The sequence below is a fragment of the Crinia signifera genome, chromosome 3 (assembly GCF_055691185.1).
Source record: "Crinia signifera chromosome 3, ASM5569118v1, whole genome shotgun sequence".
Taxonomy (NCBI): Eukaryota; Metazoa; Chordata; class Amphibia; order Anura; family Myobatrachidae; genus Crinia; species Crinia signifera.
Window position 1 is genome coordinate 13,619,142 of NC_139219.1, and position 21,508 is coordinate 13,640,649.

The window sequence follows — 21,508 nt, forward strand, 5'->3', positions numbered from 1 at the left end:
AAATGCAGCAGACGTGATGGTGGCTGATATCACCCAGGGCACGGCAGGATAAGAAGGTCATTAGAATGGATCATTTTGATTTTACATACTGTACAAGGATCAAACTCACTGCAGAGTGCAGGCGAGGGTCATTTCCAGATCCCAAATCACTGATGGGTAATGATATACGTATTTCATTTCTCAGCAAGATACAATTACCCTGGGGGGTCCTTGAAAAAAAAAACATTGAAGCTCGAGGGCCGTTTGGTAATCACTGGCTTAAAAGTTACAACAATGGAATTCTAAAACTCTACATTCAATCCATAACCATGGAAATTGCTGGTATCTGTACCGGCTAAAGAGCGGAACGTTCTTCATTCCGGTGACCGTTCCTGCATGAAATACCCGCAGGATCACTCACTCGCCTGTCCGGGATCTGTAAGCTTTCTTCACATATTTACTACAATGAAATGTGATCATCGGTGGATTCCTGTAACAGCCACTATTACCAAACAATGAAGTTGAATACTAAATTCCCTATTCAGTTATTTGGCCAAGTAGTAACTTGTAGATAAATGGTGTGCGATATTCCACGGCCTATTAAACATGGTAATACGTAGAACACACATACTGTGTTCCAACAACACAGCAGCAGGAGTTTATTGCCCGTGCATAGTGAAACCGCCCCACCCAGTTCATTCTTGAGAAGTTGTGAAATCCGAAACCTGCCGAGACTGGCCTGAGGAAGACACACACAGATACCTGGTCGTGACGGAACTACGCTACAGAGACAGGAAGCGTGATGACGACAGAAGCCCACAGACTCCTCACACACTGACCTGCAGAGTTATACATCATCTCTTCTATTAGTCAGCAGAAGTTCCCTATCGGAAACTCAACAGACCTAGGTCATTAAAAAAGGGAGTTCCAGAAAGGGCAGGGTCCTTCTGCCACCTCTTGGACACATGATCACCCCCTCCAGATGCTTTAGTAATCCCCTGGCTACACAGGGTGGTATTGAATGGTTATATCGCACCAGATCTCCACTCGAAAAGGACGACAGACCATACGGCGATATTCAAATAGATCTATTTCTTTGCCAATATCGTGCTCATTATGGTCAGGTTTAGTGACACATTTGGGCATTTCAGCTGACCACCCCCCAGGGATAGCAAGAGGAATACAGCCTGTAGAATAGTAACCAACCATATCAAAGTGCTAAAATGTTTATATCAGATCACCTATACTACAATATTTAACTTCTGTCTAGCTGCAAAGACATTTTCACAGCAGATATTTCCACAACCTGCCCTACTCTCCAGCACCACTAGAGGGAGCCGACTGACTACTAGGAACATAATGAGGGCTATGCTGGGGAAAGGTGGATAGTAGGAGTCACAGTTCAGTTCCGTGACCATATTAAGGAACAAAGTAGCAGGCTTTGCTTATATACAGGATATGGGTGGCGATTCCAAATATTTATATAGTTCAAAGCAGGGAATTATTCTTCATACTATACATTGTCACACAGGTACTTATATAGACCTATACAAAACAAACATAACCACACACTTACACGGACGTCACTGCAGCAGATATCACTAGAGGTACTTCATTGCTTAACAGACAAATTCACCATTTATCAGTTGTGGAGCAGGACAATGATTCATTAAAGAAAAAGGAAGTCAGCTGTGATGTCATAAGCATCCTCTAAACCTCCCTGCTGTAGATATTCTGTACACATGCTTCTATTGGGCTCCACATACATACATATACACATACACACTCCACCAGTAACCAAATTGAGGGTACCTGTTTCCTAGCACGGCCACACCGATTTACATCGGGGTGGTCGTGTCGGAAAAATCACATCGATCGCATCGCATGCGATTTGGTCGCATGCGATGGACCCGATTTTTTGATTGAATGAAATGTAAATCGGGTCCCTGGGACCCGATTTTACATTGGATTCAATGTTAAATAGTCCCTAGACCCCCAAATTTTACGACGTAAACCCCACCCCACGATAGACGCCAACCCGAAGCGTGGCGAGCGCAGCGAGCCTGCGAGGGGCGGCGGTGCGCGTCCTCCGACCTTTTCATTCCCCTACTATCCACATCGGCGTGGAGTTGAGAATATATAGTGTGGCGAGCGCAGCGAGCCCGAAGCGTGGCGAGCGCAGCGAGGGGACGCGTATACCTGTGAAGTTATACGCGTCCGCTCGCCACGCTTCGGGCTCGGTGGCTCGCTGCGCTCGCCACACTTTATATTCTCAACTCCACGCCGACGTGGATAGTAGGGGAATGAAAAGGTCGGAGGACGCGCACCGCCGCCCCTCGCGGGCTCGCTGCGCTCGCCACGCTTCGGGTTGGCGTCTATCGTGGGGTGACGACGGGGACATCTATAATGTGAAATAAGTCATATTGGCCCATTTCACATTTTTTTTAAAGGTGAGATGGACTTAATCAAGTCCATCTCATCTTGTGCCATTATAATGGCACAAGACCGACGCGATCCTCACGATTTCAATGTTAAAAAATATTTTAACATTGAAGCCTATGGCAAAATCGGGGGCATCGCGTCGGGACCAATGTTAATGGTCCCGACCGACGCGATGCCTCCGATTTTGTACCTTTGCCGGCAAAATGGACCTGATTTCAAAGGAAATTGGGTCCATCGTGTACCTTAACTTAAAAGGTACATGATCCACACGATTGTGGCCGTGCTAGGAAACAAGTACCCAAATGAGTCCTTTGTGTGCTAAGAGGTCATAAGAAAGTAAAAGCAATTTTTGCAGGGACATTGATCCTTTTTAAACCTGCTGGATACGGGGAGAGAGGGGGAGCTGTAGTTTGTGGGCTAAAAAAAGGTCACAGCTGAAAGTGAAAGTAAAAACTGTCACAGCTCCAAGTGTAAGTACACAGCAGAAGCTGTCAATTGGTCAGGCTTTAAACTAGTATAGAACTAGTTCCCACCGAGTGACCATTTCATGTGTAGATTCCAGGAGGTCCTGGAATAATAAGCCCCATTAATATACGTTCCGTACATTCCTGGTACACAGGAACTTGTGTAACCATGACAACCAAATTCTACCATGTTTCAACTGTAGCATTTAAAATGAAACCACACACCTGATTGGATGTAAAGGTAGACCGCTATTCCTACGGACTGTGCCAGAAGCAAAGCAAAGCAAAGCAGAGAGCAACACCCCAGACAGGAAAGGGGAACCGAAAGGTGCAGGATGCAAGAATGATCATCAGCATAAGTGTCAGATCACACCAAGTACACAACCAGATGTTCTGCCGCGCACCACGGGAAATACCTTGCAGTGCAAATGATGTATAATGAGAGATCAGCTTCTTGTATTGCCAGCTTTTCTGGAACTCTGCCCCAGGCAATTGCTTATATTAACACAAAAACACACATTATAGAAGAACAGAATAGAAAAAAATAAAGTTGCTAATGGACTGTCTGTTAAGCCCCATACACGCAGGGTGACGGGAGCTGGTGGTGCTGAGCATTGTACTTCATCAGTGTCACTCAGCACACATGTGGTGCACCCTTGATGTCTGCCGAGCGGGATTATGCCTATGCAAAAACCTGCCATCTTAGCAACCAGTGCACCATCACCTTCCACTTTATCACTTCACCAGGCTTAATAAATCTGCCCATAAGTGCTGGGAACCCTCTCCCCAGACGCTGCCGAAAGAGCTCCCTCTGCCCCCTGCCCGCCCATTGCAGTGTATGGGCAGCATTAGTCAGGCTGCACATGGTAGAAGTATCCTTTTACACCAGGGCTGGCCAAACTGGTCTTCTGAGATCTACAAACAGGTCACGTTTCCCAAGCCCCCTAACTGGTGCACAGCTGTAGTCATTACTAACTGTCATATTCCCCAGACCAACTAGCTGGTGCACAGCTGTAGTCATTACTAACTGTCACATTTCCCAGACCAACTAGCTGGTGCACAGCTGTAGTCATTACTAACTGTCACATTTCCAAGACCACCCAGCTGGTGCACAGCTGTAGTCATTACTAACCGTCACATTCCCCAGACCACCTAGCTGGTGCACAGGTGTAGTCATTACTATCTGTCACATTCCCCAGATCACCTAGCTGGTGCACAGGTGTAGTCATTACTATCTGTCACATTTCCCAGACCACCTAGCTGGTGCACAGGTGTAGTCATTACTATCTGTCACATTCCCCAGATCACCTAGCTGGTGCACAGGTGTAGTCATTACTATCTGTCACATTCCCCAGACCACCTAGCTGGTGCACAGCTGTAGTCATTACTAACTGTCACATTCCCCAGACCACCTAGCTGGTGCACAGGTGTAGTCATTACTGTCACATTTCTCAGACCACCTAGCTGGTGCACAGGTGTAGTCATTACTGTCACATTCCCCAGACCACCTAGCTGGTGCACAGGTGTAGTCATTACTATCTGTCACATTCCCCAGACCACCTAGCTGGTGCACAGCTGTAGTCATTACTAACTGTCACATTCCCCAGACCACCTAGCTGGTGCACAGGTGTAGTCATTACTGTCACATTTCCCAGACCACCTAGCTGGTGCACAGGTGTAGTCATTACTGTCACATTTCCCAGATCCCCTAGCTGGTGCACAGGTGTAGTCATTACTATCTGTCACATTTCCCAGACCACCTAGCTGGTGCACAGGTGTAGTCATTACTATCTGTCACATTCCCCAGATCACCTAGCTGGTGCACAGGTGTAGTCATTACTATCTGTCACATTCCCCAGACCACCTAGCTGGTGCACAGCTGTAGTCATTACTAACTGTCACATTCCCCAGACCACCTAGCTGGTGCACAGGTGTAGTCATTACTGTCACATTTCCCAGACCACCTAGCTGGTGCACAGGTGTAGTCATTACTGTCACATTCCCCAGACCACCTAGCTGGTGCACAGGTGTAGTCATTACTATCTGTCACATTCCCCAGACCACCTAGCTGGTGCACAGCTGTAGTCATTACTAACTGTCACATTCCCCAGACCACCTAGCTGGTGCACAGGTGTAGTCATTACTGTCACATTTCCCAGACCACCTAGCTGGTGCACAGGTGTAGTCATTACTGTCACATTTCCCAGATCCCCTAGCTGGTGCACAGGTGTAGTCATTACTGTCACATTCCCCAGACCACCTAGCTGGTGCACAGCTGTAGTCATTACTATCTGTCACATTCCCCAGATCACCTAGCTGGTGCACAGGTGTAGTCATTACTAACTGTCACATTCCCCAGACCATCTAGCTGGTGCACAGCTGTAGTCATTACTAACTGTCACATTCCCCAGACCACCTAGCTGGTGCACAGGTGTAGTCATTACTATCTGTCACATTTCCCAGACCACCTAGCTGGTGCACAGGTGTAGTCATTACTATCGGTCACATTCCCCAGACCACCTAGCTGGTGCACAGCTGTAGTCATTACTAACTGTCACATTCCCCAGACCACCTAGCTGGTGCACAGCTGTAGTCATTACTGTCACATTTCCCAGATCACCTAGCTGGTGCACAGCTGTAGTCATTACTGTCACATTTCCCAGATCACCTAGCTGGTGCACAGCTGTAGTCATTACTAACTGTCACATTTTCAAACCTGCTGCATTCATTCATAACCAACACATTCTAAAGATCCACAGGCCTGGAAAAGATGAACTGTTGGTAGATCTCAAGAACCATTTTGGGCACCCCTGTTTTACACCATTGCACATCCGCTCATGTATTCTTCTTGCAATAAGGACCACGCCATTCACAACAAGTACTTTTGAGCCTGGTTTCATACCCGCTATCACCCCAACACTCACACCTGACAGCTTCGCCTGATGATTATCTGTTATCAGATGTGACAGGCAAGACTACAAGTCCGTATAATCCATAAGCACATTTGGTAACAGACTTGGCTTTCACATTCCGTTAAATCATTCTCCGGATCTTTACCTCTCCTCAATTCTGTTCTTGTCCATAAGAGGCTGCTTGATCCACTGATTGATTAATCTCTGCCCCTGAGGGGTTTTGCATCTATTGAGCAGCCCAGCCAGTGACTGTGTTCCGCTTGTGTCCTCAGCGGAGCCCTTTATGTAGGAAAAAGAACACAGAAGCACATGGTCATGTAAGCACACGTAGCCGCACAGACTGATACATTGCAGGAAATTTAAAGGAAATTTTTCTGAACACACTAATATAAGATGTATTGTGTGTTGATTGTTTAACGGTAATGTACGTCTGTTTGCGTGTCCGGCTTGTTCGGCAGGGACCCTCACCAGGCTTCGTGGTGGACACCCATTCACCTCACCAATCATGGTGAAACAATCGCTCAACGCAGTCTCTCCCCAGCTATAGTCCTGTATCTCTCATAGTTTGTTTCCAACCTTCTATCTCATGACCTACTTCTCCATACTCTGCAGCTCCTCAAAACAGTTGTTCGTCCTCCTCTGCTCCCCTTTCACACCATCGGCCTTTGATACACTGAGCTAGTTCATTTTCTATCTATACGTCCTTTACAGGTCTCTACCTCTGGCACATACTCGCCACCGTTCTGTTCAGGGCACAAACTAGAACTCTCAACCATTTCCTCACCCAAGATGCAATTATAATACTTGTCCATCCTTGCTTCCCACCTTGACTACTGCAACCTCCACCTCCTCTTTCTGAAGCTATGTACACACACTTCGTTTTGCTTTAGATTCGATGTTAGATTTGATTTTCTATTAGATCTGGCATTAGAACTTCCCATTCAATTTGGCATTAGATATCGATTTACATTCAAGGTACAGTGTACATATTCGATTTACTGGGTTGAATTCGATATTTCCTTAGCTACACAGTCTATTTTTCTTTTCAATTTTGAGAAAACAGGAGTGCGCATCGAATTGAATGCAGATTGAAAGTGTCCTAAAAACTATTCGATGTGGATTCGACTTTGCTTCTATAAGCAAAATCGAATTGAAAACAGAAATAAATAAATAGAAGTGTGTGTACACAGCTTGATTCACATCATTCTGCAAATCTCTCGTCTAGATCACTATTTTCCAACGAATTGCCCACTTATATTAGCGATTATCCTACCCCTCACTATCCCAAATCTCCACTAAAAAGGCAATCACTCTTGTCAGATTTGGCCTTTTACCATTCAATAGAAATGGTTTTCATATCTGCAACAAATTTGTCTATAAATTTATTTCGGTCCTCTTTGCCCCCACTGTAAAGGCCGTTCTGGAGACTTAACGGTTCTCCCTTTAATAACTGCACCCCTTTTACCCAAAGGCAGGATCGTAATTAAATAAAGTCCATTCTGATGGAGGAAAAGACCAACAACACCTAGTAATATTCATGCAGGGGTTCATACTGGTGCCTGCAACACCCCCACTCACCCCCCTTCACAACAGCCAGCAGAGGCACGGTGCCAGCATGGAGAACCCCACATTGACTAATACAGGGGAGGGGCAACCCAAGATGTGGGAGGAGATATTTAATGTTCCTGACAAATTTATTATAGTATACAAAAGTAAAAGACTGGAAATGCTGCACAACTCAGAATACTTCTGCATTTGTAGATTTTTAATAAGAAATTCATGCTGGGACATACGAGCTCTCTTCCAGCCTCACGGGATTCCGTCACTACAGAATTATAATGAATGAGCCCCTGAGCCTTCTATCTGGTTCTCGATTACGTGAAGAGGCACGGTGTGGTATATTATCCCGACAGTCGGGATTCCGACAGTCATTAGTCGGACGTCGAAATCCCGACTGCACAGCGTGGGGAGCGCAATGGGGGGTCGTGGACCCCCACGGGGGAGTAGTTGAGATTCCGACGTCGGAAGAATGACAGTCGGAATCCCGACAGTCGGGGAGCCATCCAGCACCCCCTTAGAACACGAATGTTCCTTCCTTAGAAGCTGCGATTATTCCAGAAGAGCGGAGTTAGGGGAAAAACATTATTTCCCTAGAAAGGCTTCAGGACAGAAGAATGTAGAAGTATTCTTTGGCATATCAGTTTCCCACCCTGCTTTTATCTGTAAGGCAATCACATGTACTGGAGGGGACTCCTGCTGTGCCTGCACTTGCCTAAACAAAAATTCTGCTTACCAGTGTGGGCTTTGCTACCCAAGTATTTACCCATCACAGCTCCTACTAACCTGTGCGGAGTCTTACGTGCAATTGCTAAGGCTAGGAGAGGAGTTACTAAAGCATTGCACTACTAGCGAGTCAGATCTAGTGACATCCATGTCTGTTATTATAATTAGTAGTGACATGCAGCAGGGAACCCCAGCACATCTCGATCTGCACTGCACTGTATAGGTGCACAGACATTCCAGACACGCTGCCTCCTCCTCCACTCATACTTAATAGACAGACCTGCTGTAACCTGCACGGAGTCTATAAAGGACTAGAGCTCAAAGCATTCTTTCATCTTGCGGGTGCCCTACCAAAGCAGGCCCACACCCATGGCCGCACGTGCCAATAGCTGGAAACTATTTCTATGTTTTGGGGCAGATGGATCATGCTCCTCTTAATACATTTAATGGTATGTTATCAATGGGCTAATAAACACTTCTGTTGCTGAAAACAAGGGAAGGGGCAGAGTGTAACCGTCAGGTACCGAACTTTCTGCAAAGTTTTTAGGAAGCTAAAAGGAAAAAAAAAAAAAAAAAAAAGGGGAGGATTAACACGAAACTGCCTCCTGGAAAACAGACAGATGGCAGCTACGCTCACACCTATGACACACGAAGTGTCACGTGTAAGGATTTCAGTTCAGGCAACTGGTGAATAATTTATAGCAACCGCAAGCGACCAGTCACTCCCTAAACATTCGTGTGTGAGAGTTCTCACGTCCAATATATAAACATTTCCAAACGCATATAGAATTCTGACCTGGGATATCGGCTTTACGATGAAGATTTTGATAAATACCGAGTTCAGGTGAGAAACGTGAGCAACGCGATATACTACACCTACATGCATCCATCAGTAATTGTCCAGCGCTTTACTTTATCAATACCTAATATCTGTAGAGCAACCGCTCTGGATGAACTCTGTTGCTTTGAACTTTTATATATATATTTTTTTCAATTTTAAAACTTGAACAGTTTTGGAGTTATTTGTGGAACAACGTGTCCCCATCTCCCCCCTCCCTTCAATTGCCTGCATTTAGCGATGTTAGTAATTTGTCGGTATTGGCTCTACGCCAACAGCAGCCACCAAGGCCAATAATATTCAGTTGGAAAACAATTTACCACCAGACGTATTGGCGGAGAACCTCCGTTAACTCTTGGAGTGCCAATGTTTCTGTGTGAGCGCCTCTAAATATTTGCTAAAAATGCTCAAAGGGTTAAACCCTGGTCGCACGGCAAAAGTAAATCATGGCGCTTCTGACACATTATACGAGCTCACCTGGAAGAGATTTAATGCCCCCACTGCTGCGTTATCGAGTTTCATGTACTGCGTCAGGTCGAAGCTGCTCATCTGAAACTGTCCGAAGTTGGACTCATCCGACAGAAGCTCCAAATACTTCATGACTGCTGACAAAGCCGACATTGCCACCTGACATGAGAGAAGGTGACACGAACAGGACACAAGGAATGATGTAAGCACACAAACAAAAAGACACACTGAAATTACGCTTAACCTGTATGAAGGATGGACCATGCTACACAGATGAGGAACAGGGTGGCATTTCGGCTAGGTGGCTGTAACTGGGCACCGCCCTTGCGGCAGTGCCCTGCATATAGAGCCTGCCTTATGCCTGTCCTGCCGGTGGAAATGTTGCGGCTACCAGTCAACGCAATAGATGCGGAGCGCACATGGACGTCATCTAATCACAGCGAGGCTGAGTTAGCGGTCCAGCAGGGTAAGTACAGGACATGCCCTTGAGAGTGAGGAGGATGGGTCTGCATCCCTTTTTTAGCATGTGCAGAGAACCTGCCTGTACCAAACATCGGAGCTGTGCCTTGTCCGCGTCCTAGCGTATACACTAGATGTGTAAGGGTGTTTATAATTACCATCTACAACACTGAAACGTCGCACCTTGATAGAGACAAAGATATAAAAAAAAAAAAAAAAAAATCTCCCAAACGTATAACAAAACAAAATAACCCATTTCTGGTCAGAGTACAAATATCGACACCCCCTGCACAGATTGGGTGAAACCAGTGTAACATGGTCCCATTGGATCACGGCCAGGTTAAAGTCCCAGTCAGACTTCGTAGCAGAATGTGCCAATCAGAACTCTGAGCCAGAGAGTCTGTCTATGTATTCCCGCTGGATGGATTTGAATGAAAACATTAATGAACTGTAATAACAGATAAGATCATAACTCAATGACCTGATATAACTGACAGAAATGGAGATTAAAGACGAAGGGCCAGATGCACTAAGCTTCAAAAGTGATAAAATGGAGAGTGATAAACAGCCAGCCAATCAGCTCCTGCCTGATATTTTTCAAACCCAGCCTGTGACATGGCAGGTAGGAGCTGATTGGCTGCTGTTTATCACCATTGTATCACTTTTGAAGGTCGATACGAGTTTTTCAAGATTTTTTGGATTCGACCTGTGCCGACAGGCGGTATTTAATTTCTTACCATCCACTACGGCAGAAGTGTCAATCTCATGGCCCTCCAGCTGTTGTGGAACGTCCCAGCAGGCCCTGCCACAGTTTTAGCAATCCATTACATAAAATCTGTGGCAGGGCATGCTGGGATGTGTAGTCCTACAGAAGCTGGAGGGCCATGAGTTTGACACCACTGCACTAGGGCGTGTAAGAATATAAGTGAGAGAGAGGCACCGTGCCACGTGAGGGGATGCGGTACACTGATACGGTGGGGCGTGAGGTGAAAAGAAAGAAAAAAAGTAGCATTAAAATCTTGGGGCCCACACTGAAGGCCAGTCAGAGCCAGAATACCTGTTTCTCCATCTCCGGTAACGCAGCGCTGGTGACTTGTTCTCCTTTCTTCGCTTTCAGTAAACGGTTCAGATCTTGTACGCAGTCCTTGGTGGTAAACTCGCCTTTTTTTCTATCAGTAATCAGGATCCCGCCGCGCTGGACAATCTGAGCAAATACATGACGTCAGTCAGAAGGGTTTCCTCACTGTACAATGTCTACTTTGCAGCAAAACGGGTGTGGATCATATTAATCGACCACACTTAGGTCGACATGGTTCTACGTCGACAGGTGTTTAGGTCGTCATGGATGAAGGTCGACATGGGGTTTTTTCATTGTTTTTTTGACCCGAATGTCGACATGGACAAAGTTGGAAGCCAACCGCAGCCTCAACTCGCTGTGCTCGGCACACTATTTTATTCTCCCAACACCCCCTAGTGGATGGTAGAGCATGAAACGCCGCATGTTGGCTCAAAAAAACAGTCGACCTCGCGACCTGTCAACCTAACCCATGTCGACCTAGACACCTGTTGGCCTTCATCCATTTCGACCTAGAACCCTGTCGACCAAATGACTGTCAACCTAAGTGTGGTCGATAATACGACCATATCCCCAGCAAAACTGGAGCAAACTTGGTCAGGAACATTTCATTGGGGGAGGGGGCGAGGACGACACATTGAGCACATTTTAGGGACCCGTCAGACTACCTGGTTATCCTTACATTTTATAAAATAAATCCCCGAATCATGCGTCCATGTCTCCATCTTCGTGTGAGTCTGTCTGACTGCACAGTTTTCTCGAAAAATGCTGGACGGATTATGGTGCAGTTATCACCAGTATGTAGTACAATATGAGGAAGGTTTAGGTAGTTTAACCATCGGCCTATCCCGTAAGGGAGCCAAACAATAACGATTATAGTTAATCAAGTTGATCACTGACACGTGCATAGCATCACACAGAACCAAACGTACTGTAACCTGAATGGAAGTGTGCAGACTTCAACAAAACATTAAAAAAAAAAAAAAACCTCTAAAAACAGAGCGAGGCCAAATTTTTCCCCTGATCTCTGAAGCAGAATAAACTATCAGATTTTCATGAAGGTTATCCGCGATAACAATACTAACGTGCATATCGGTCAGTTTGTTCCAACTGGTTGACGATGCGCACTCCAGCGGATCAATAACCCTGATCGTATGAATGTGCAGTCCTATCTGATTATGGCGCTTAATCAGATCTGACCGCAGTACAAATTTGTAGCAAATGGGCAAAACCATGTGCACTGCAGGTGGGGCAGATGTAACATGTGCAGAGAGAGTTAGATTTGAGTGGCGTGTGTCGAAACTGAAATCTAAATTGCAGTGTAAAAATAAAGCAGCCAGTATTTACCCTGCGCAGAAACAAAATAACTCACCCAAATCTAATTCTCTCTGCACATGTTACATCTGCCCCACCTGCAGTGCACATGGTTTTGCCCATTTTGAGAATAATTTGTACTGCTCTGATCAGATCAGATCTGAATATGGGCCTAGATCATCAGTGACCGAGGTCACGGTGACATCACTGAACATTCTCGTTAATTTTTTACCTACGAGTCACTCTAAATTGGCAGTGCCACATATAGTATGGCCTATACAGGCTTAACAGATCCTTAAACACTGGACCAAGAAGAGGTCTGTTCCTTTAAGCAAATACCAAGGATGATATCTGTAAATGCTATTAAATGCTTCCAGAGTTTAGCAGAACTGTAGCTATGAGAGAGTGATAACTTCCCATCAGCAATCCGAAGCAAGGGCACAGCCGGAACATCACGTGACCAGCAAGCGGATGATGTGGTATCATGACCCCAGCTGATCGCATGTCATTGGAAAGCGTAACAGCCCTTTTTAAATGTTACTATTGTCAAAATATAATCAGGAGAATTAACTGACAGCTTGAGAACAGTTACAAGCAATTATAACATTCTGCTAAAGATTACGATCAAGGCCATGTCACATACTCTGATGGCTGAACTCCATGATTTTCTAAGATAGTGAAAAAAGAATTTGCAATCCATTACAGTATCTCAAAAGAAAAAAATTTTTTTTTTTTTTAATAGCAAGTTAAGAACCTTGAGCATTGCACCAGATTTTTCATAGCTGTTTGGCTACAGATTATAAAAATGGAAGGGTGACTGCGCACTGATTGTCCCTGTGCCGAGTTAGCTGCTGCACTGACGGGTGATCAAACCGATTGGTTATAATCAGCGTTAGCTGTAAAAGAAATGGATGGAGGTGTGGATCATTATAGGCGAAAGTATGATCTATGGTGTAGGACAGTGGTTCCCAACCCTGGTCCTCAAGTAGCCCCAACAGTGCATGTGTTGCAGGTCTCCACACAGAACCACAAGTGCTATAATTAGCTCCACCTGTGGATCTTTTCAAATGTGCTTGAATAATGAGTGCACCTGCCGGGTGACCTGGAAAACATGCACTGTTGGGGGTACTTGAGGACCACGGTTGGGAACCACTGGCGTAGGAAATGGTGACCAATATTAATTCAAGTGAATTACTTAAAATAGCTGTTCATGCATTCAGTACAGAAGGAATAATAATAGCATAGCACACGTACAATATCATGAATCGAACTATCGATGTTGCCAACGATTGCAAGTGATTGGCGAGTTGCCAGCTCTTGGTACCGTTTTTCCCCCAAGTGGTCCAGTCTGGAACACCAGTGATAACTGTCCAGGTGATCTTGTGAGTGCCAGGGAATGACGGCAGGGGGTAAAAAGTGGTAACCTCTGGCAGGGTTTATGCTATTGTATATGTGTTACGTTATTATATTGCATTTGTATTGTATTGTTCTCTTCAGTAAAACACTTGAAATAATATCTGTCACCAACCATTTACTACACCATAGAGGATACCCTTTTACCTATAATTATCCACACATATCCATTCATTTTACAGCTGGTAGGAGTAGAGCGCAGTACTAATCCCAAGTATCGCTTGATTATCTCCATTTCAATCCTTCTCTTTACGCAGCGTTCACATTGTCGCGATTTAATTAGGGGTGATGGCTTTAAGGTGCCATGTTTCATCGCAGAGATGCAGGAAAAAACAGCAATGTTGGTCTACCATAATAAGGGTGTGTTCTACACAGCAACTGATGACTGGTTAGAATCAGCAGCAGCACCGTGTGACCAATCACAAATCCAAATACTAAAGCACTTCCCATAACATTACCTGCCTGACTTTCCCCATGTCACCGGCCGTATCTCCGCCCGGCATCACACATTCCTTTGGCCCAATCTGAACAAGCAGAGCTTCTAGATTAGAGAACTGATCATTATCGGGGAATTCACAAACGCCAAGCCGCCGGAACGTGGAATCCACATAACCGACACCGACCACTCTCTGTCCCTCAGCACTGACCAACCGGATGCCAGCAACCCCGACTGCAGACGACATGTCATTGTTTCCAAACAGAATCTCCTCAAACTGTGTGAGGTTCCCCGGGGAGGCCTGGAAAGAAAAATATTTTACATGTCTAAGTGCGCTCTGTAAAACCACCAACGTCAGCGTCTTTCTGCATTGTACCAATGTATAGGGTGCATGAGCACCACAGAATTTAAATGCAAATTAGCTACTAGTGTTCATTCTAGCACCCGCCGCCTTTGAAAACCCATGCAGCTTCTAGCACAGTGTGGTCGGAATATCAGCACTGATATGCAAACCAGACCTGTGCTAGAAACACCACAGCAGACAGTGACACCCCAGGCAGGGAACAGGAACTGCATGGGTTTTTAAAGATGGCAGGTGCTAGAATGAACACTAGCTAGATTGAAGTGTAAAGGCCCATACACACTAGAAGATTTTCATTTCAAAAGACTTTCCCAAAATCTCTGATAGATATATCTTTCCCCAAAGTAGTGCGTACACACAGCCATTTTCCCAAAGAGCAAGAGATTTTCAGACTTTGCTGAAAATCTTTCATATAAAAGCTGATTTACATAATGGGCAGGGTTTGAATTACAAGGGTGGGAGCAGGGACCATTTTATTGAGTGCATTCTAGTTCTTGGTGCATGATTCAGAGCTGATTGCTGGGCTGCGTATATTCGGAGCCCACGATCAGGTAAACTCCACCCGCGCCGCCCTGACCGGGCAAAATCCCAAACGTGTGCACGGCAAAATTTTATTTGCAGCTTTGCATGTAGGGAGAAATCTATTCATTGCGCCAGCAATGTATACGTTACGCCATAACAAAATATACATGGGGGGGGGGGGGGGGGGTGTCAGTGGCGGCAGTAACATATACATTGCTGGCCTGCAAAAAATGGAAGGCATGGCTTTGTGGGACAGGGGACTATGCACTCCGTAATGCCCATTACACATTATGCCACACACCGTAATGCCCATTACACATATGCCACACACCGTAATGCCCATTAAATATAGTACCGTTTACCTACATGCTCATTGCTAGGGTTTTCATGCACAGTGCCAGTGGTAACATGCTATGTGCACTGCACTGTGCGGTTCTGCATCCTTACGCTCACCTTGACCTGACGTCTGTCCCTGCCTGCATCACTAAAGGAGACCTCCGGACAGAGCGGTGCGGTCATCCCACTGTCTCAGAGCAGGTCCATCTGTCCACGACTCGCAGCCAATCAGGCGAGTTGCAAGCAGGCGTGTCATTCGAAATAGCCGCACAGCGGATGGTTGGACCTGCTCTGAGACAGCCGGGTTTACCACCACTCTGCCGGCTGTCTCCTTTAATGATGCAGGCAGGGACAGACAGCAGGGCAAGGTGAGCGGACGTTCCGCCTCCAAAATAAACTGATGGAAAGCAGTTCTGCCCCGTTCCGGCTCAATTTAACCCATGGCGGACAGTAATATATACATTGCTGGCCAGTGCCAGCTATGTATATATTACTGGCTAATAACTAAATCATTGGTGCCCAGTGGTGCCTGTAATAAATAGATTGCTGGCATGTGCCAGCAATCTATATATTACTGGCTTATGATTGTCATTGGTGCCCAGTGGTTCCAGTAATATATAGATTGCTGGCATGTGCCAGCAATCTATATATTACTGGCTTATGATTGTCATTGGTGCCCAGTGGTGCCTGTAATATATAGATTGCTGGCATGTGCCAGCAATCTATATATTACTGGCTTACAAAAGAAAACATTGGTGGCCAGTGCTGCTCCGTGTGGAGCAGGACGGAGGGAGGCGGGGCATGTGGCCGGACCCGGGAGGACAAGCACAGATGACCAGCGGGGCGGACCGGACCAGCGTGGCTAACGGCAGGGTGAGACAGGCGGGGGAGCAGGGCTCTTCAGCATCCAGCCGGACACAGCGATTCAGCAGGGCAGTGTGGACAAGTGAGTATAACAGGAGGGGGGGGCGGCAGCGGGGCGTACCGCCGGGCTGAAAGTGGTTAATCTTTCAGCTCGGCAGCGTACACACACAGAGATGATGGCTGAAAAAATCAGCCATCATCTCTGGCATGCTGGTAAAACCAGCAGATGAGAGTTTGACAGCGATGATGCGGGAGCGCGCAGTCTGCAGTCTGGGAGGCATACACACTAGGCGATTTTCAGCGGAAAATCGCTCAAAACTGCTGTTTTGACCGATTTTCAGGTGAAAATCGTCAAGTGTGTATGGGCCTTAACCGTGCTACCTGCTGTCCAATGCTAAACACAAACTTAAATACAGGAAGTGACCTGTATAATAATAATTATATATAAGCAAACAGCTGGCTGGCTGGAATGAAAATCTGGAAATTTCTCGAAACAAATCACCTTCAATCGTTTTCTCCCAAATGCTGGGGCTTTTGAACGATATTGATGGCAATATCTTCTAGTGTGTGTGCCTAATATCTTTAACAATCTGCCAATATTGCTCATGCCGTTTGCACCCATCGTTCAGTGAGAATGCACAATATCTTTCATAATCAGCTCAAGGGAAATTATTCACCAATATCTTTCATATCTTCTAGTGCAGAGATCAGGGAACTCGGTCCTCATTACCCCACACAGTGCATGTTTTGCTGGTAACCCAGCAGGTGTACAGGTGTACTAATTAATCAGACACATTTTATAAGCTCCGCAGGTGGAGTTACTTATTTCACTCGTGATTCTGTGAGGAGACCTGCAAAACATGCACTGCGTGGGGTAATGAGGACCTTGTTCCCTGACCACTGGTCTAGTGTGTAGGACCAATTTGTATCTGTTTCCCATGTTTAGGAGCAAATGGTCAGTTGTCATTTGCTCTCCAAAATTTCCAGATTTTCCTTCCAACCAGCCAAATAGGAAAGAATCTTCTAGTGTTCACTGTAAAATACAGCGCTACCTCTATATACTGCCAAACCACATAGCACCGTGTTTATTAATGATACAAAAAATGGAATGTTTTATGTTATTGATTAGAATAGCAGCTTTTGACCGGTCTAGGTCATATTAAGATGCCACACTGCAATAAATGTACAGCACTGCCCATCATCCATAAACACTCTACTACCTCTCCTCTTGACCCTATACCCTCGCAAATAAGTAAATCTCTGTCTCCTGTGCTCATTCCAATCTTAACTAAAATCTGTAACCTCTCTTTCTCTACTGGTGTATTTCCTTCATTGTTCAAACAAGCAGTTATTACTCCAATTCTCAACTTCCATGCACCTCCAAACTACTTGAAAGACTTGCTTATACTCGCCTCACACACTTTCTTAACTCGCACAACTTAATGGACCCGCATCAGTCAGGCTTTCGTGCCCAACACTCCACAGAGACAGCACTGACTAAAGTTGTGAATGATCTGGTCACTGCTAAGTCTAAAGGCCACTACTCACTACTAATTCTTCTAGATCTCTCTGCTGCTTTTGACACTGTTGACCACACACTTCTCATATATACACTACAATCCATAGGTCTTAAAGACGCAGCCCTCTCTTGGTTCTCATCCTACCTCTCTAACCGCTCCTTTAGTGTTCGTTTCTCTGATTCTACCTCCTCTTCGCTACCTCTTTCAGTTGGAGTACCTCAGGGTTCAGTTTTAGGTCCCCTGCTTTTAACAATCTATACCTCATCTCTAGGCAAACTAATCAGCTCCTTTGGATTTCAGTATCATCTGTATGCGGATGATACTCAGCTCTACCTATCCTCCCCGGACCTGTCCCCATCTGTATTGAGCCGTGTCTCAGAATGCCTTTCTGCAGTTTCATCCTGGATGTCATCTCGCCACCTCAAACTTAATATCTCAAAAACAGAATTAATTATATTTCCGCCAATAAATAGTAGTTACCAACCTGATATCTCTATCGCTGTTGAGAAGATGACAATCACTCCTACCTCAAGCTCGCTGCCTAGGTGTTATCCTTGACTCAGAACTTTCCTTTGTACCCCACATTCAATCTGTCTCAAAATCATGCCACATGCACCTAAAAAACATATTTAAAATTCGCCCTTACCTTACACAAGACACTGCAAAAACTCTAATCCATGCTCTCATCATCTCACGCATTGATTATTTCAATAGTCTTCTTATTGGCCTTCCCCAATACAGACTCACCACTACAGTCCATTATGAATGCAGCTGCAAGGCTAATCTTCCTAGCCAGACGTTCATCGTCTGCAAAGCTACTCTGTCAGTCACTTCACTGGTTACCTGTATTCTATACAAAATTCTTTTACTTACACACAAAGCCATAAACCAAACTACACCAACATACATATCTTCTCTTATCTCAAAATATCATCCAACACGACCTCTACGCTCCTCCCAAGATCTGCGTCTCTCATCCACACTCATTACTCGCTAACATTCCCGACTGCAGGACTTTCTTCGGGCTGCACCCACTCTGTGGAATGCCCTCCCAAGCCCAATAAGACTCTCCTCCAGTCTCCAAACCTATAAGCGTTACCTAAAAACTCATATCTTCAGGCAAGCTTATCAAATTCCAGAACCAGTCATAGAACCTTGCGTTCTGGTGGAATCGATGCAATAAAGAATACAGTATCTATCCTTATGTATCAATGCCTATTTCCCTATAGATTGTAAGCTTGCGAGCAGGGCCCTCCTACATTTTGACTGTCTGTAAATACCCTGTTTTGTTGTATCACTGTCCCCTATGTAAAGCGCAACGGAATATGATGCGCTATATAAGAAACTGTTAATAAATAAAATAAATAAATAAACTGGCATAACCCACAATTACATTGGTCCAAAATAGTCATCTGATAGCTGTAAAGCATTTTTTTAATCTATACCTTAAAAGCCAGTTGCCAGTCATTGTCCTTTGACGATTTGCTTCCCGACTTGTTCTTGTATACTTCTACGCGATACTGGCGGACAAGGAGCAGGTCTCGCACTACAGACTCAAAGTTCATTTTACTGAGCACCACACTCTCCAGCTTCTTGCTCCCTAATATAGATTTAAAAAAATAAACACATTTAAAAAAAAAATAATAATAATAATATTATTCCTCATTATAGAGATTAGAGTCCTACATTCTTCCAATGTAGGTGGCGCACAGTGGAGGGGGGCGGGTGCAGGGAAAGAGGGCGTATACAGTTTGGGGCACACACTGTGCAGGACAAGATTATCGCGTACAGCAGGGGCAGACACCATGCAAAGCCAGAAGACAGGCAAAGGGTAACACACAGAGGGGGGGCAGGCGCAGAGCAAGGGGGGCAAACGGGAAGAGGGGCAGGCACCGCGCAGAGCAAGGGGGGCAAACGGGAAGAGGGGGGGCCGGCACCGCGCAGAGCAAGGGGGCCGGCACCGCGCAGAGCAAGGGGGCAAATGGGGGGAGGGAGGTCAGGCACCGCGCAGAGCAAGGGGGGCAGGCACCGCGCAGAGCAAGGGGGGCAGGCACCGCGCAGAGCTAGGGGGGCAGGCACCGCGCAGAGCTAGGGGGGCAGGCACCGCGCAGAGCTAGGGGGGCAGGCACCGCGCAGAGCTAGGGGGGCAGGCACCGCGCAGAGCTAGGGGGGCAGGCACCGCGCAGAGCTAGGGGGGCAGGCACCGCGCAGAGCTAGGGGGCAAATGGGGGGGGGGGCAGGCACCGCGCAGAGCTAGGGGGGCAGGCACCGCGCAGAGCTAGGGGGGCAGGCACCGCGCAGAGCTAGGGGGGCAGGCACCGCGCAGAGCTAGGGGGGCAGGCACCGCGCAGAGCTAGGGGGCAAATGGGGGGGGGGGGGCAGGCACCGCGCAGAGCAAGGGGGGCAGGCACCGCGCAGAGCAAGGGGGCAAACGGGGGGAGGGCAGGCACCGCGCAGAGCAAGGGGGGCAGGCACTGCGCAGAGCAAGGGGGCAAACGGGGGGGAGGGCAGGCACCACGCAGAGCAAGGGGGCAAACGGGGGGAGGGCAGGCACCGCGCAGAGCAAGGGGCATGGGTCGATACACATTGGGTCAACAACTGAAGGTCCACAAGTTCAACACAAGCGTTATGTCAACATTGAGAAGGTAGATAGTCAAAAGGTAGACATGGGTTTTTCATTTTTGACCTAAATGTCAACAGTCGACATGGACGACCTTTTGTCTGTCAACCTTCAGCGGTCAACCCAATGTATGTCAACATTAGTTGTGCCGACCTAATGACCGTTCCCAGGGGCACACGCAGAGGGTGGGGGAGCACCGCACAAGGCAAGGGGGGGCGGCGGGGGGGGGGGGGGGGGGCAGGCACTGTGCAGGTCAAGGGGGGCGCACAGGGGGACTGGGGACGGGCGAGCAGCGAGCACCTGAGCCCAGGTACTTGATGACCCCATTCGTCTTGAAGACCTCCTTAGCGGCGAAGAGCGCGTCCCCGCCGTGCACCGTGTAGTAGTCGCTGCGGTCGAACACCCGCACGGTGGTCTCCGGCTTGTCCGGCATGGAGTGGTAGAAGCTGAGGAAGCCACTCTCAGCCCCACTGTCCATAGACAGCTTCTCTTTAGGCTGCACGGCCATGCTGGAATCTCCCGCCAACAACACTGACACTGACAGAGGGAGGAGTCACACCGGCAGCGTCCTCCCTACGTAGCCGCGCAGCGGAAGGGCAAACTGCGAGCGACGTAGGATGGGCGCCATGTTGGATAAGGGCATGATGTCACTGATCAGGTCACTTGTTTGGTAGGATATCTTCCAAGGGGCGGGACGAGGAAGTTGCCCATAGTAAGCAAGCAATCAGATTCTATCTATCATATTGACTGGGCTATGTAAATGATAGATAAGATAGAATCTGATAGGTTGCCATGGGCAACACCTCACTCATGTCCTCCTTGCAGGGTTTGCCCATAACAACAAATTAGAGTCTATCATATCGCCTGGGCTACACAAATGATAGGTAGAATCTGGTTGGTTGTCATCGACAACACTTCACACATGTCCTCCTTGCAGGGGTTTGCCTATATAGCAACCGATCTGCTTATATATTGCCAGGAGTAGATAAATTATAAAAAGAATCTGGTTGCCATGGGCAACACCTCACATATGTCATCCAGCCCTTGCAGGGTTTGATGCAAGCTGTGCACAGCCAACAATTCTCTATCCGTAATGGAGAGATGTCCCCCTTGATGGGAAAATGTCAGAAACATCATTTCAACATTTGCAGTTCACAGATATAGCGATGGTAAACCCTGGCTGATGGTGGTGCATATATATC

At 46.7% G+C, this 21,508-nt stretch overlaps 1 protein-coding gene across 1 annotated transcript in view; it reads right to left on the reverse strand.

Annotated features, from left to right (window-relative positions):
- MSH2 (mutS homolog 2) overlaps positions 1-20,868 on the reverse strand; it is a 95,521-nt gene extending 74,653 nt beyond the window's left edge. The window contains exons 1-6 of the mRNA XM_083175288.1: positions 20,607-20,868; positions 19,132-19,286; positions 14,106-14,384; positions 10,903-11,049; positions 9,396-9,545; positions 5,943-6,076 (exon numbers count right to left, since the gene is read on the reverse strand). Coding sequence (XP_083031414.1) covers positions 5,943-6,076; positions 9,396-9,545; positions 10,903-11,049; positions 14,106-14,384; positions 19,132-19,286; positions 20,607-20,814 — 1,073 coding nt within the window. The 5' untranslated portion in view covers positions 20,815-20,868. The remainder of the gene's footprint in view (positions 1-5,942; positions 6,077-9,395; positions 9,546-10,902; positions 11,050-14,105; positions 14,385-19,131; positions 19,287-20,606) is intronic.
- Between the last annotated feature and the right edge of the window lie 640 nt (positions 20,869-21,508).